Below are 13,186 nucleotides of genomic sequence, written 5' to 3'. Positions count from 1 at the left end.
CAGACTAGAGACTGGTTTCTGATGACATTACAGACTAAGACTGGTTTCTGATGACATCACAGACTAGAGACTGGTTTCTGATGACATTACAGACTAGAGACTGGTTTCTGATGACATCACAGACTAGAGACTGGTTTCTGATGACATCACAGACTAGAGACTGGTTTCTGATGACATTACAGACTAGAGACTGGTTTCTGATGATGTCAAAGACTAGAGACTTGGTCCTCTGGGGTTCATCTTTTTACATATTGACTAAACTAACAAACTGATCATAGGAATAACATTAATATATCGTAAGAATAACATGAGTAGATCATAGGCATAACATGAGCAGATCATAGGCATAACATGAGTAGATCATAGGAATAACATGCGCAGATCACAGGAATAACATGTATTCTGTTTAAGAGAGGATTGTCGTGTGAATAGGTCCATTGTTCTGTATACATACAGATAACCTGATTATAAAATATTGTTAAAACAGTGCAAATTATGATATATGTACACCCTCTATGCAAAACATCTCCCGGAGTTTTAAGCTATAGGCTAGCCATTACGTATCCGCTTCCATTCATTTGTGCTAAGCTAGGCTAGATAGCTTTCTACTGAACGCACAAGAGAGGAAAGTGGCCTCTCTCTTCTAGTCCGACTCTGGAGAAGAAGACGGTAAGTGAATAATTCCCATAATGTTGGCTTGTAACAACATTACAATTAATGTTAAGCTTAAAAAAACGTAAGACTTTTGCATAATGTTGGGACTTTCTAATAATACTGAATGGTAATCAATGGAGACCGGGGACCAATTCAACGTGGCGAGAGTTGTCTCTTCTAGAGGTGGAGTCGGAAGGTGACGGCTGAGCTCCTTCCAGAGAGACTAGAGAGACTGGTAGAAGCAGAGGGAGGGAACACTAGCCTGAATAACACGTATGTTTCAGGCGTGACTTGAGGAGCTAAACCTGTTCAGACCGGCGCTAGCTCAGATATCATGGACCATTATGTTCTTCTCAGTGGAGCTAAATCATCCCCATAGCTCATGGATTTATAAACAAAGTAAATGTGCTGTTTTCTTTTGATGCAGTTGACAATAATACTGGTCTCTTTGTCTCCCCCGCCCCACAGATTCTGACCCCCCCCCCCCCCCCCCTCCAGAGGTGCTAATGGTTCAGTCAGAAGTGACATCATCTTCTGGAGGAAACGCAGGGGTTTAGAGTTAAATGATAATTACCCTTTCAATTGTCTACGTTAACTCCATTATCTATGTGGATTAATGTGTTTTTTTAACATACATCGTTAATCTGCTGTCTTTTATTTATGCAGATGACAAGTTACTGATCTCTATTTATGAATGTGGTAAAGGGCATTGTTATATATATATATATATATATATTAATTGCTTATCCAGCCTGGCCCCTCTCTGTCTAAAAAACATATACCTTGTATTGTATAGTTTGTGTAGATCGTTGTGTGTCGTCGTGTTTACAAATCTACTACGCTTTTCTGAATGTATGTACATTTAATAGAATAATCTGAATCTGACTTTAGCCAATAAGCGACAGGCTTCCAATTGTGGGAAGGGTTTAACAGGTCTGTGTTTCTAATGCCACGTATCGCTCTGAAGAAGACGGGGTTTGTGTCGAAACGTTAGTGATTTTTTTTTTGCACCCCATTATTAAATATTTTTCGAAAGATGACCCGTGTCTCCTGTACCTTCCCTTTTGTACGTTTCAGATATTTCAGATATCTAGCGGTGAAATGTAAGCAGCCGAAACTGCGTTCTGAATAGCAGTGTGGGGGCGGAGCTCCCGTTTGATCACATCACGGCCGCACCTTTGACCTCCCTACTAAACGGTATCAAGCTAACCGACTATACCTGCTAGCATTCAAGCTAACACTCAGCAAAGCGCGGTGGAAAAATAAGTCTTGGTCGGATGATCACAACTTGCCACAGCTTTTCGATTGACATGCTTGCAAGGGAGAGATTAGGAGCTCAAACGTGTGTAACTGATAAACACGTTGATGTTCTGCCTCACGTCTCTGTTACCTGAATCGTTCATATATCTGTCGTCTGGTTGCAAAGGGAAGGTGATGTATTCACCAACACATCCGGTGTTTCACTGAAGCCTGAGACTAAAGTCTAAAAGAGGAACTGCGGAGGCGGTGGTTCGAGGGAGCTCTGCTCTGCATACCACCTAGTGACTGTTGCTATGATACCTAGTGACTGTTGCTATGATACCTAGTGACTGTTGCTATGATACCGTATGAAACCTACTGTACACAACACAGAGCTCCTAACACTGTGGCGTCTACTGGTCAGCTCTTTAGGGCTAGACAGATATATCAAGTCAGCAGACATTACCAGTCGATGTGAAGATTTGACAGAAATACTGTGATCGGCAGTGTGGCTTTCAAAGAAGCATATTTTGCAGATTCATCAGTTATCAGAAGTTTAAGCTCCTAAATATGAGAAATCGGTGTCGGAAGCAAACATCCGCTTTGGTTCCTGCCAAGACAGAACTTCTACAGCCCCAGACATCAATGGTTGAACACAGATCAGGGGAACAATGAATCCAGACATCACCAGCGGAGCACAGATCAACAGACATGACCAGTTGAGGAGGGAGTCTTTTTGCCAGACAGGGAGTAATAGATCATGAGGAGTTCAAAACTTGTAATCCATATCTGATTGGATCAGATTTGTATTCATTCATCTCAACTCATTATGAATTGAAAACGGGGGACCCTGATGTAAACAAGACCAAAGTCTTTCTCTGGTCTGCATCCCCCCTTAACAATTGTGTGTATTGAGCCGTATACTGTACTGTACCCATTCTGCAATCTGTTAATTAAAATGTTCAATCAATGAATCAATCAATAGGGATTCAATGTTTTGAACTCCTGGGCCCAGGTAAGCATTGACCTCTACATCCAGAATATTCAGGTTTATAACTCCCAATCCAGGGACCTGTTGATCTAGACATCACCTGTTGAACTTAGAGATGACGATCCAGGGATAATTAGACGAACAGGAACTTAAGTTGCGAGGTCGTTAAAACACATCTGCCGTGTTGAGGACAAGAGTATTAGTTCCAGACTCACTAGTAAACCCCAGGGAAACTGATCCAGGCCTCACCAGTGGAGCCCAGAGTAAATTGTCCAGACATCACCAGTGGATCCCAGAGGAAATGGTCCAGACATTACAAGTGGATCCCAGAGTAAATTATCCAGACAGCACCAGTGGATCCCAGAGGAAATGGTCCAGACCTCACCAGTGGATCCCAGAGGAAATGATCCAGGCCTCACCAGTGGATCCCAGAGTAAACGATCGAGACCTCACCAGTGGATCCCAGAGGAAACGATCCAGGCCTCACCAGTGGATCCCAGAGGAAACGATCCAGGCCTCACCAGTGGATCCCAGAGGAAACTATCCAGGCCTCACCAGTGGATCCCAGAGGAAACGATCGAGACCTCACCAGTGGATCCCAGAGTAAACGATCGAGACCTCACCAGTGGATCCCAGAGTGAATGATCCAGAGCTCACCAGCTGAACAGAGAGTTCTGTCCCAGGGTCATGAAGTAGATCTGACTGCTGCCGCCGGACAGGACCGAGGCGAAGAACACCTGCAGAGAGACGGCGTGTTCAGAATATAACCTGCACACCTCTGTTATCTGAGCTGTTTCTAATCCCAAACACACACGCTTTATTAGTCCACTGGCTGCCGGTTCATTAGTCATTAAATAAATCATTCTGAATTAGTTATTTATTTATTTAAAAATAACCGGTGATAATCTTCAACCTGCTTTGGTCTAGATTTAGATTTAAATAACTACGCAACCTGCCTTAGGCCTGTATAATCTATAATAATATATAATATAATCTAGAATGTGTTTAGACCTATAGGATCTAGAATGTGTTTAGACCTATAGGATATAGAATGTGTTTAGACCTATAGGATAAAGAATGTGTTTAGACCTATAGGATAAAGAATGTGTTTAGACCTATAGGATAAAGAATGTGTTTAGACCTATAGGATATAGAATGTGTTTAGACCTATAGGATATAGAATGTGTTTAGACCTATAGGATAAAGAATGTGTTTAGACCTATAGGATAAAGAATGTGTTTAGACCTATAGGATATAGAATGTGTTTAGACCTATAGGATATAGAATGTGTTTAGACCTATAGGATATAGAATGTGTTTAGACCTATAGGATATAGAATGTGTTTAGACCTATAGGATAAAGAATGTGTTTAGACCTATAGGATATAGAATGTGTTTAGACCTATAGGATATAGAATGTGTTTAGACCTATAGGATATAGAATGTGTTTAGACCTATAGGATATAGAATGTGTTTAGACCTATAGGATATAGAATGTGTTTAGACCTATAGGATAAAGAATGTGTTTAGACTAGGGATGCTCGATATTGGCTTTTTTACCGATACCGATATTCCGATATTGTCCAACTCTTAATTTCCGATACCGATATCAACCGATACCGATATATGCAGGGTTTCCCCCCAAAAAAACGGAATAATTTCAGGTAACTAATAATTTCACTGGATGCATTCAAAAGGCTTTCTAAATGTAAGCATTATCTGTGCAAAATATGATCATTAAAAAAGTAAAAATTAACATTACATATCTCTTGTTGTTGAATTAAACCAACATGCATACTTTTGACAATAAATAAAATAAGAATTGGTTCTTACTTGCTTGCCTGGGTAAATAAAGGTTAAATAAATGTAAAAAAATATATATAAATTATATATATATTGTTATTGTTTTTTTTTTATTTTTTTTTTACCGATGCCGATATTTTCCGATATCACATTTTACTGCCGATATCGGCCGATAATATCGGTCGGCCGATAATATCGGACATCCCTAGTTTAGACCTATATGATAAATAATGTGTTTAGACCTATAAGATCTAGAGTGTTTAGACCTATAGGATCTAGAGTGTTTAGACCTATAGGATATACAGTAATAATAATAAATAATAATAATAATAAATTCAATTTGTACCGCACTTTATATTTGTGAAAATCTCAAAGTGCTACAGGAGATAAAGATAAAAAGTGAAATGAATAAAAACAATTAAAATGAATAAAACAACCAATGAAATGGAAGAAAGAAATATATATATAATAATAATAATAAAAATGAATATAAGTACAATTAAAAGTAAAAGAATAATTCAGGCAAATGTGTTTAGACCTATAGGATCTAGAGACTATTTACACCTACCTATAGGATCTAGAATGTGTTTTAACTTTTTACCTATATAATCTAGAGTGTGTTCAGACCTATATGATCTAGAATGTATATAGACCTATATGATCTATAATGTGTTTAGACCTATAGGATCTAGAGACTATTTACACCTACCTATAGGATCTAGAATGTGTTTTAACTTTTTACCTATATAATCTAGAGTGTGTTCAGACCTATATGATCTAGAATGTATATAGACCTATATGATCTATAATGTGTTTAAACCTATAGGATCTAGTGTGTTTAGACCTATATGATACAGTAGAATGTGTATATATATATGATATAGAACGTATATAGACCTATATTATATATAATGTGTATATACCTATATGATATAGAATGTGTATATACCTATATCATATAGAATGTGTATATACCTATATGATAGACCTATATTATATATAATGTGTATATACCTATATGATATAGAATGTGTATATACCTATATGATATAGAATGTGTATATACCTAATGATAGACCTATATTATATATAATGTGTATATACCTATATGATATAGAATGTGTATATACCTATATGATAGACCTATATTATATATAATGTGTATATACCTATATGATATAGAATGTGTATGACCTATATGATATAGAATGTGTATATACCTATATGATAGACCTATATTATATATAATGTGTATATACCTATATGATATAGAATGTGTATATACCTATATGATAGACCTATATTATATATAAAGTGTTATATACCTATATGATATAGAATGTGTATGACCTATATGATATAGGATGTGTATAGATCTATATTATATCAAATGTGTTTACCTTGTCGTTTCGTTCACACAGGAACTTGAGTTTCTGGGCTTTCTTGTGCATGAAGACTCCCTCCAGACTCCCAGTCTCTGCTGACCTCAACTCTATCGCCTTGTCACCCCATCCCATAACCTGGTTAGACTGTAGGTAGGCTGCAGAGAGAGAGAGAGAGAGAGAGAGAGAGAGAGAGAGAGAGAGAGAGAGAGAGAGAGAGAGAGAGAGAGAGAGAGAGAGAGAGAGAGAGAGACAGACACACAGACCCATAAACTGATTAGACTGGAGGTAGGCTGCAGAGAGAGAGAGAGAGAGAGAGAGAGAGAGAGAGAGAGAGAGAGAGAGAGAGAGAGAGAGAGAGAGAGAGAGAGAGAGAGAGAGAGAGAGAGAGAGAGAGAGAGACAGACAGACACACAGACCCATAACTGGTTAGACTGGAGGTAGGCTCCAGATAGAGAGAAAGAGAAAGAGAGAGAGAGAGAGAGAGAGAGAGAGAGAGAGAGAGAGAGAGAGAGAGAGAGAGAGAGAAGAGAGAGAGAGAGAGAGAGAGAGAGAGAGAGACAGACCCATAACCTGGTTAGACTGGAGGTAGGCGCATAGAGCGAGAGAGAGAAAGACATTTATATCCTGCAAAACGTTTTAGCTGTATGTTTCTTGAGAAGTGCCTATATGAAAATCAATAAATGGTCTTACAATGCCCTGTGTGTCTGTTTGTGTGTGTGTGGTGGGGGATGGGGGTTATATTCCCCAGACACAACTCTCCAGAATAATGACCTAGCTATCGGATCCTACAGATCACACACACAATTATTTTTAGCCTGTCCTGTCCCAAATCTGTCTTTAGAGTGTGCGACTCCCGTGGCTCCGTCATTCCACTGGTCCAGAGTCAGTTTAATCCCCGCTTGTCCCTCTGTAGAACTGCACTAGATTCAGTCATTCCACTGGTCCAGAGTCAGTTTAATCCCTGCTTGTCCCTCTGAAGAACTGGACTAAATTCACAAGTCTGTTTTGATTCATTTCTCAAACTCCAGTTGAGTTTATTACTGTGGTCATTAATCCACTAGATATTTATTACTGTGGTCATTAATCCACTAGATATGTACTACTGTGGTCATTAATCCACTAGATATTTATTACTGTGGTCATTAATCCACTAGATATGTACTACTGTGGTCATTAATCCACTAGATATTTATTTACTGTGGTCATTAATCCACTAGATATTTATTACTGTGGTCATTAATCCACTAGATATTTATTACTGTGGTCATTAATCCACTAGATATGTATTACTGTGGTCATTAATCCACTAGATATGTATTACTGTGGTCATTAATCCACTAGATATGTACTACTGTGGTCATTAATCCACTAGATATGTACTACTGTGGTCATTAATCCACTAGATATTTACTACTGTGGTCATTAACACTTTGAATGCCACCCACGCTTTTTGTCGTTAGTTCATGCCGACCTTTGAGTGCCCCCGACGCTATATAGCGTTTGTTTGTCTTTTTTTTTGGCGATTTGAATTCATATTTCATCAATCGAGCCTCACGCTAGTGCTGCAGACTCTCTCTGAGCTCAATTGGGAAGATACCGCCCCCTATCAAGTTTCAAGTTCAAGTTTTCTTTAATAGTTGTCATACAGAAGTACAGAATACTTTTATACAAAATGCTTCTTACTGTTACGCTCCAGAGACTGTGCTAGACAAGATAAGTATGAAATAAAATAACATAGTATAGCATGTAAATTAGAAGTAAAAAATGAGGTCACAGTGTTCAGTATAGACATATGTACAATGTTCGATGCATAATAGACGTAACTGAGTTACCATATAACAATATACTATGCAGTGTACTAATATACAATACTATATAGTGCAAAGCAGAAATGGGATGAGGTACAATTTAGGTACAATTTACAGTAGGTGTACGAGTTGTAGTGCAAATCCTTTATCAATAAATATAAAGTGTGTTTGTGTGATCTAAAGTGTGGAGAGTGGGTGCTGCAGTGTGTTGTTTGTTTAAGTGAGTGGTGTGCGTGTGGGTGTGTGTGCTATGTGCATTTGATGGTTGTTGCATAGTGTTTATTGTTCGTTGAGCAGCCTGATGCCTGGGGATAGAAGCTTCTTCTGAGTCTTTCTGTGCTCGCCTTAAGACTCCGGTATCGCTTGCCTGACCGCAGCAGTTCAAAGAGGCAGTTGTTCGGGTGGCTGGAGTCCTTGATGATTCTCTTCGCCTTCCCCCTGCACCGCTTGTTGTAAATGTTCTGGAGGGTGGGAAGCCCCCCTCCAATTGTGCGTTCGGCTGAACGTGTCACTCTTTGTAGTCTGCTACGGTCTTGTGCAGTGCTATTCCCCAAACCAGGAGGTGATGTTGCCAGTCAGGATGCTCTCTATTGTACATGAGTAGAAGTTCCTAAGGATCTTCTGACTGACTTGGAACTTCCTTAGGCGCCCGAGGAAGTAGAGGCGTTGTCGTGCCTTCTTCACAACACTGTCAATGTGTGTGGTCCATGTCAAGTCCTCGGATATGTGGGCTCCGAGGTACTTGAAACTGTTCACTCTCTCAACCGTCTCTCCCTGTGTAACTGCACCCCATTACTTTAGACTGACGAAGGGGGGGGGGGGGGGCAGTTTGCTCATTTTACTTTTCCGTCAAGCTAACTGAAGAGACCAAGTGATCGCCGGCCATCAGAACAGCGTGGATTATGTATTTACAGTACCCAACACTGTAATCAATAAGCGTGATCGATATTTGGAATGGCGATCAGGAATTGGAATAATCTTTTTGGATAACATCTGATCTAAGGTAAGGAATTTATTTTACCAGTCTTGGGGTAATCGGATCTGTTTTGACCTATATATCAGCGTGTGCCCCATGTGTGTGTGTGTGGCTGTGCGAGCGATCAGGAAATGAGATAATCGATATTTCAGCCCGCTTCTATAGCGTGCATAAGTACACATATACTATCGATAATCTAGCGTTTATTTGAAAACGATTCATAAATAGGCAGAAAAATTACAACGTTTTTGTGTATCCAGAATATTCCAGTAAATGCCGTTTATCACGGAATCTTTATATTTTCCTTGAAAACGAGGGCTTTTCAAAATGCTATAAAACGGAAATGAAGCGATTAAAAAACAATCCGTTTCGACAATGTTGACTGCAAACAAGTCATTGATAAGCAACGGGCAGATTAGACACAGCCATAATTTAAGACAGAGATTATGCGTTCACAACGCTATCATTGAAGTGGGTGCTGGCATTTAACCATGCTTTACCATGTTAAAGGGGAACTATTTTACTATTTCTTTCACTATTTGGGCACTTTTACACAATTCCTGTGAGTCTATGGAACACCTCTGTAATATATATATTTTTTTTATTCATTGTTTTGTATTTCTAATCAAGTCCTCAAAAACAGCATTTTTCTACCTCAAGATCTCGAGCTGTTTTGAGCCTGGGCTCCTAAACCACTGTGCAGCGTCGTGTTCGCCTGAACATTAACATGCAGCAGTGTCTTTATGACATCACATATAGGCACATTTTCAAATGACTCAGTTCAGTGAGGGTGAATATTGTGAGAGGAGAATTGGAAGAATGCGCCAATATGAGAATTTTGAGACATAGATCATATTAATATAAGTTCACATAGCTAGGAAACAATGCTAAACACTCAAAAAGGCCATTTATAAGATAGTTCCCCTTTAATGGTCGGCACTGAAAGTGTTAATCCACTAGATATTTATGACTGTGGTCATTAATCCACTAGATATGTACTACTGTGGTCATTATTCCACTAGATATGTACTACTGTGGTCATTAATCCACTAGATATGTACTGCTGTGGTCATTAATCCACTAGATATGTACTACTGTGGTCATTAATCCACTAGATATGTACTACTGTGGTCATTAATCCACTAGATATGTACTACTGTGGTCATTAATCCACTAGATATTTATTACTGTGGTCATTAATCCACTAGATATGTACTACTGTGGTCATTATTCCACTAGATATGTACTACTGTGGTCATTAATCCACTAGATATGTACTGCTGTGGTCATTAATCCACTAGATATGTACTACTGTGGTCATTAATCCACTAGATATGTACTACTGTGGTCATTAATCCACTAGATATGTACTACTGTGGTCATTAATCCACTAGATATGTATTACTGTGGTCATTAATCCACTAGATATGTACTACTGTGGTCATTAATCCACTAGATATGTACTACTGTGGTCATTAATCCACTAGATATTTATTACTATAGCCATTAATCCACTAGATATTTATGACTGTGGTCATTAATCCACTAGATATGTACTACTGTGGTCATTAATCCACTAGATATTTATGACTGTGGTCATTAATCCACTAGATATGTACTACTGTGGTCATTAATCCACTAGATATTTATTACTGTGGTCATTAATCCACTAGATATTTATTACTGTGGTCATTAATCCACTAGATATGTACTACTGTGGTCATTAATCCACTAGATATTTATGACTGTGGTCATTAATCCACTAGATATTTATGACTGTGGTCATTAATCCACTAGATATGTACTACTGTGGTCATTAATCCACTAGATATGTATTACTGTGGTCATTAATCCACTAGATATGTACTGCTGTGGTCATTAATCCACTAGATATTTATTACTGTGGTCATTAATCCACTAGATATTTATTACTGTGGTCATTAATCCACTAGATATGTACTACTGTGGTCATTAATCCACTAGATATTTATTACTATAGTCATTAATCCACTAGATATTTATTACTGTGGTCATTAATCCACTAGATATGTACTGCTGTGGTCATTAATCCACTAGATATTTATTACTATAGTCATTAATCCACTAGATATTTATTACTGTGGTCATTAATCCACTAGATATGTACTACTGTGGTCATTAATCCACTAGATATGTACTACTGTGGTCATTAATCCACTAGATATTTATTACTATAGTCATTAATCCACTAGATATTTATGACTGTGGTCATTAATCCACTAGATATGTACTACTGTGGTCATTAATCCACTAGATATTTATGACTGTGGTCATTAATCCACTAGATATGTACTACTGTGGTCATTAATCCACTAGATATTTATTACTGTGGTCATTAATCCACTAGATATTTATTACTGTGGTCATTAATCCACTAGATATGTACTACTGTGGTCATTAATCCACTAGATATTTATGACTGTGGTCATTAATCCACTAGATATTTATGACTGTGGTCATTAATCCACTAGATATGTACTACTGTGGTCATTAATCCACTAGATATTTATTACTGTGGTCATTAATCCACTAGATATGTACTGCTGTGGTCATTAATCCACTAGATATTTATTACTGTGGTCATTAATCCAATCCACTAGATATGTATTACTGTGGTCATATTTATTACTGTGGTCATTAATCCAATCCACTAGATATGTATTACTGTGGTCATTAATCCACTAGATATTTATTACTATAGTCATTAATCCACTAGATATTTATTACTGTGGTCATTAATCCACTAGATATGTACTGCTGTGGTCATTAATCCACTAGATATTTATTACTGTGGTCATTAATCCACTAGATATGTACTACTGTGGTCATTAATCCACTAGATATTTATGACTGTGGTCATTAATCCACTAGATATGTACTACTGTGGTCATTAATCCACTAGATAATTATTACTGTGGTCATTAATCCACTAGATATGTACTACTGTGGTCATTAATCCACTAGATATTTATTACTGTGGTCATTAATCCACTAGATATGTATTACTGTGGTCATTAATCCACTAGATATGTATTACTGTGGTCATTAATCCACTAGATATGTATTACTGTGGTCATTAATCCACTAGATATGTATTACTGTGGTCATTAATCCACTAGATATGTACTACTGTGGTCATTAATCCACTAGATATGTACTACTGTGGTCATTAATCCACTAGATATGTATTACTGTGGTCATTAATCCACTAGATATGTATTACTGTGGTCATTAATCCACTAGATATGTACTACTGTGGTCATTAATCCACTAGATATGTATTACTGTGGTCATTAATCCACTAGATATGTATTACTGTGGTCATTAATCCACTAGATATGTATTACTGTGGTCATTAATCCACTAGATATGTACTACTGTGGTCATTAATCCACTAGATATGTATTACTGTGGTCATTAATCCACTAGATATGTATTACTGTGGTCATTAATCCACTAGATATGTATTACTGTGGTCATTAATCCACTAGATATGTATTACTGTGGTCATTAATCCACTAGATATGTATTACTGTGGTCATTAATCCACTAGATATGTATTACTGTGGTCATTAATCCACTAGATATGTATTACTGTGGTCATTAATCCACTAGATATGTACTACTGTGGTCATTAATCCACTAGATATGTACTACTGTGGTCATTAATCCACTAGATATGTATTACTGTGGTCATTAATCCACTAGATATGTATTACTGTGGTCATTAATCCACTAGATATGTATTACTGTGGTCATTAATCCACTAGATATGTACTACTGTGGTCATTAATCCACTAGATATGTATTACTGTGGTCATTAATCCACTAGATATGTATTACTGTGGTCATTAATCCACTAGATATGTATTACTGTGGTCATTAATCCACTAGATATGTATTACTGTGGTCATTAATCCACTAGATATGTACTACTGTGGTCATTAATCCACTAGATATGTACTACTGTGGTCATTACTAGGATATTCTTTGGAAAATCATCTGACACACAGGAAGTGATCATCTGACACACAGGAAGTGATCATCTGACACACAGGAAGTGATGCGTTTTACGTCACCAGCAGCAACAGCAGTTTGTTTGTAATGAATAGAAAGAAGACTAACTCAGTAGTCAGCAAGGATTTTCAAGATGGAAAGCTATCGACTAAGATACATGTAACCAAAACAACCTAACACGAGGCTCTTCAATATCAAGGGCCATCTTGTAATAATGCGTCAGTGATGATGTTGAAATGGGAGCTTGTCGCCGACCTCTGGGAAGTCTCTTGAAC

At 37.7% G+C, this 13,186-nt stretch overlaps 1 protein-coding gene across 1 annotated transcript in view; it reads right to left on the bottom strand.

Annotated features, from left to right (window-relative positions):
- Positions 1–1,162: 1,162 nt before the first annotated feature.
- Positions 1,163–13,186, bottom strand: part of LOC311242870 (mitogen-activated protein kinase kinase kinase kinase 4) — a gene marked incomplete at its 5' end in the record, with an annotated part of 207,353 nt that continues 195,329 nt past the window's right edge. Inside the window, 2 exon segments of the mRNA XM_084331936.1 lie at positions 1,163–3,621; positions 6,087–6,226. Coding sequence (XP_084188062.1) covers positions 3,538–3,621; positions 6,087–6,226 — 224 coding nt within the window. The 3' untranslated portion in view covers positions 1,163–3,537.

The sequence above is a fragment of the Notolepis coatsorum genome (assembly GCF_963971535.1).
Source record: "Notolepis coatsorum genome assembly, chromosome: 16".
In the NCBI taxonomy this organism is placed as follows: domain Eukaryota; kingdom Metazoa; phylum Chordata; class Actinopteri; order Aulopiformes; family Paralepididae; genus Notolepis; species Notolepis coatsorum.
The sequence above is the reverse complement of the archived record's forward strand: the minus strand, read 5'-3'. Positions and strand labels throughout refer to the sequence as shown.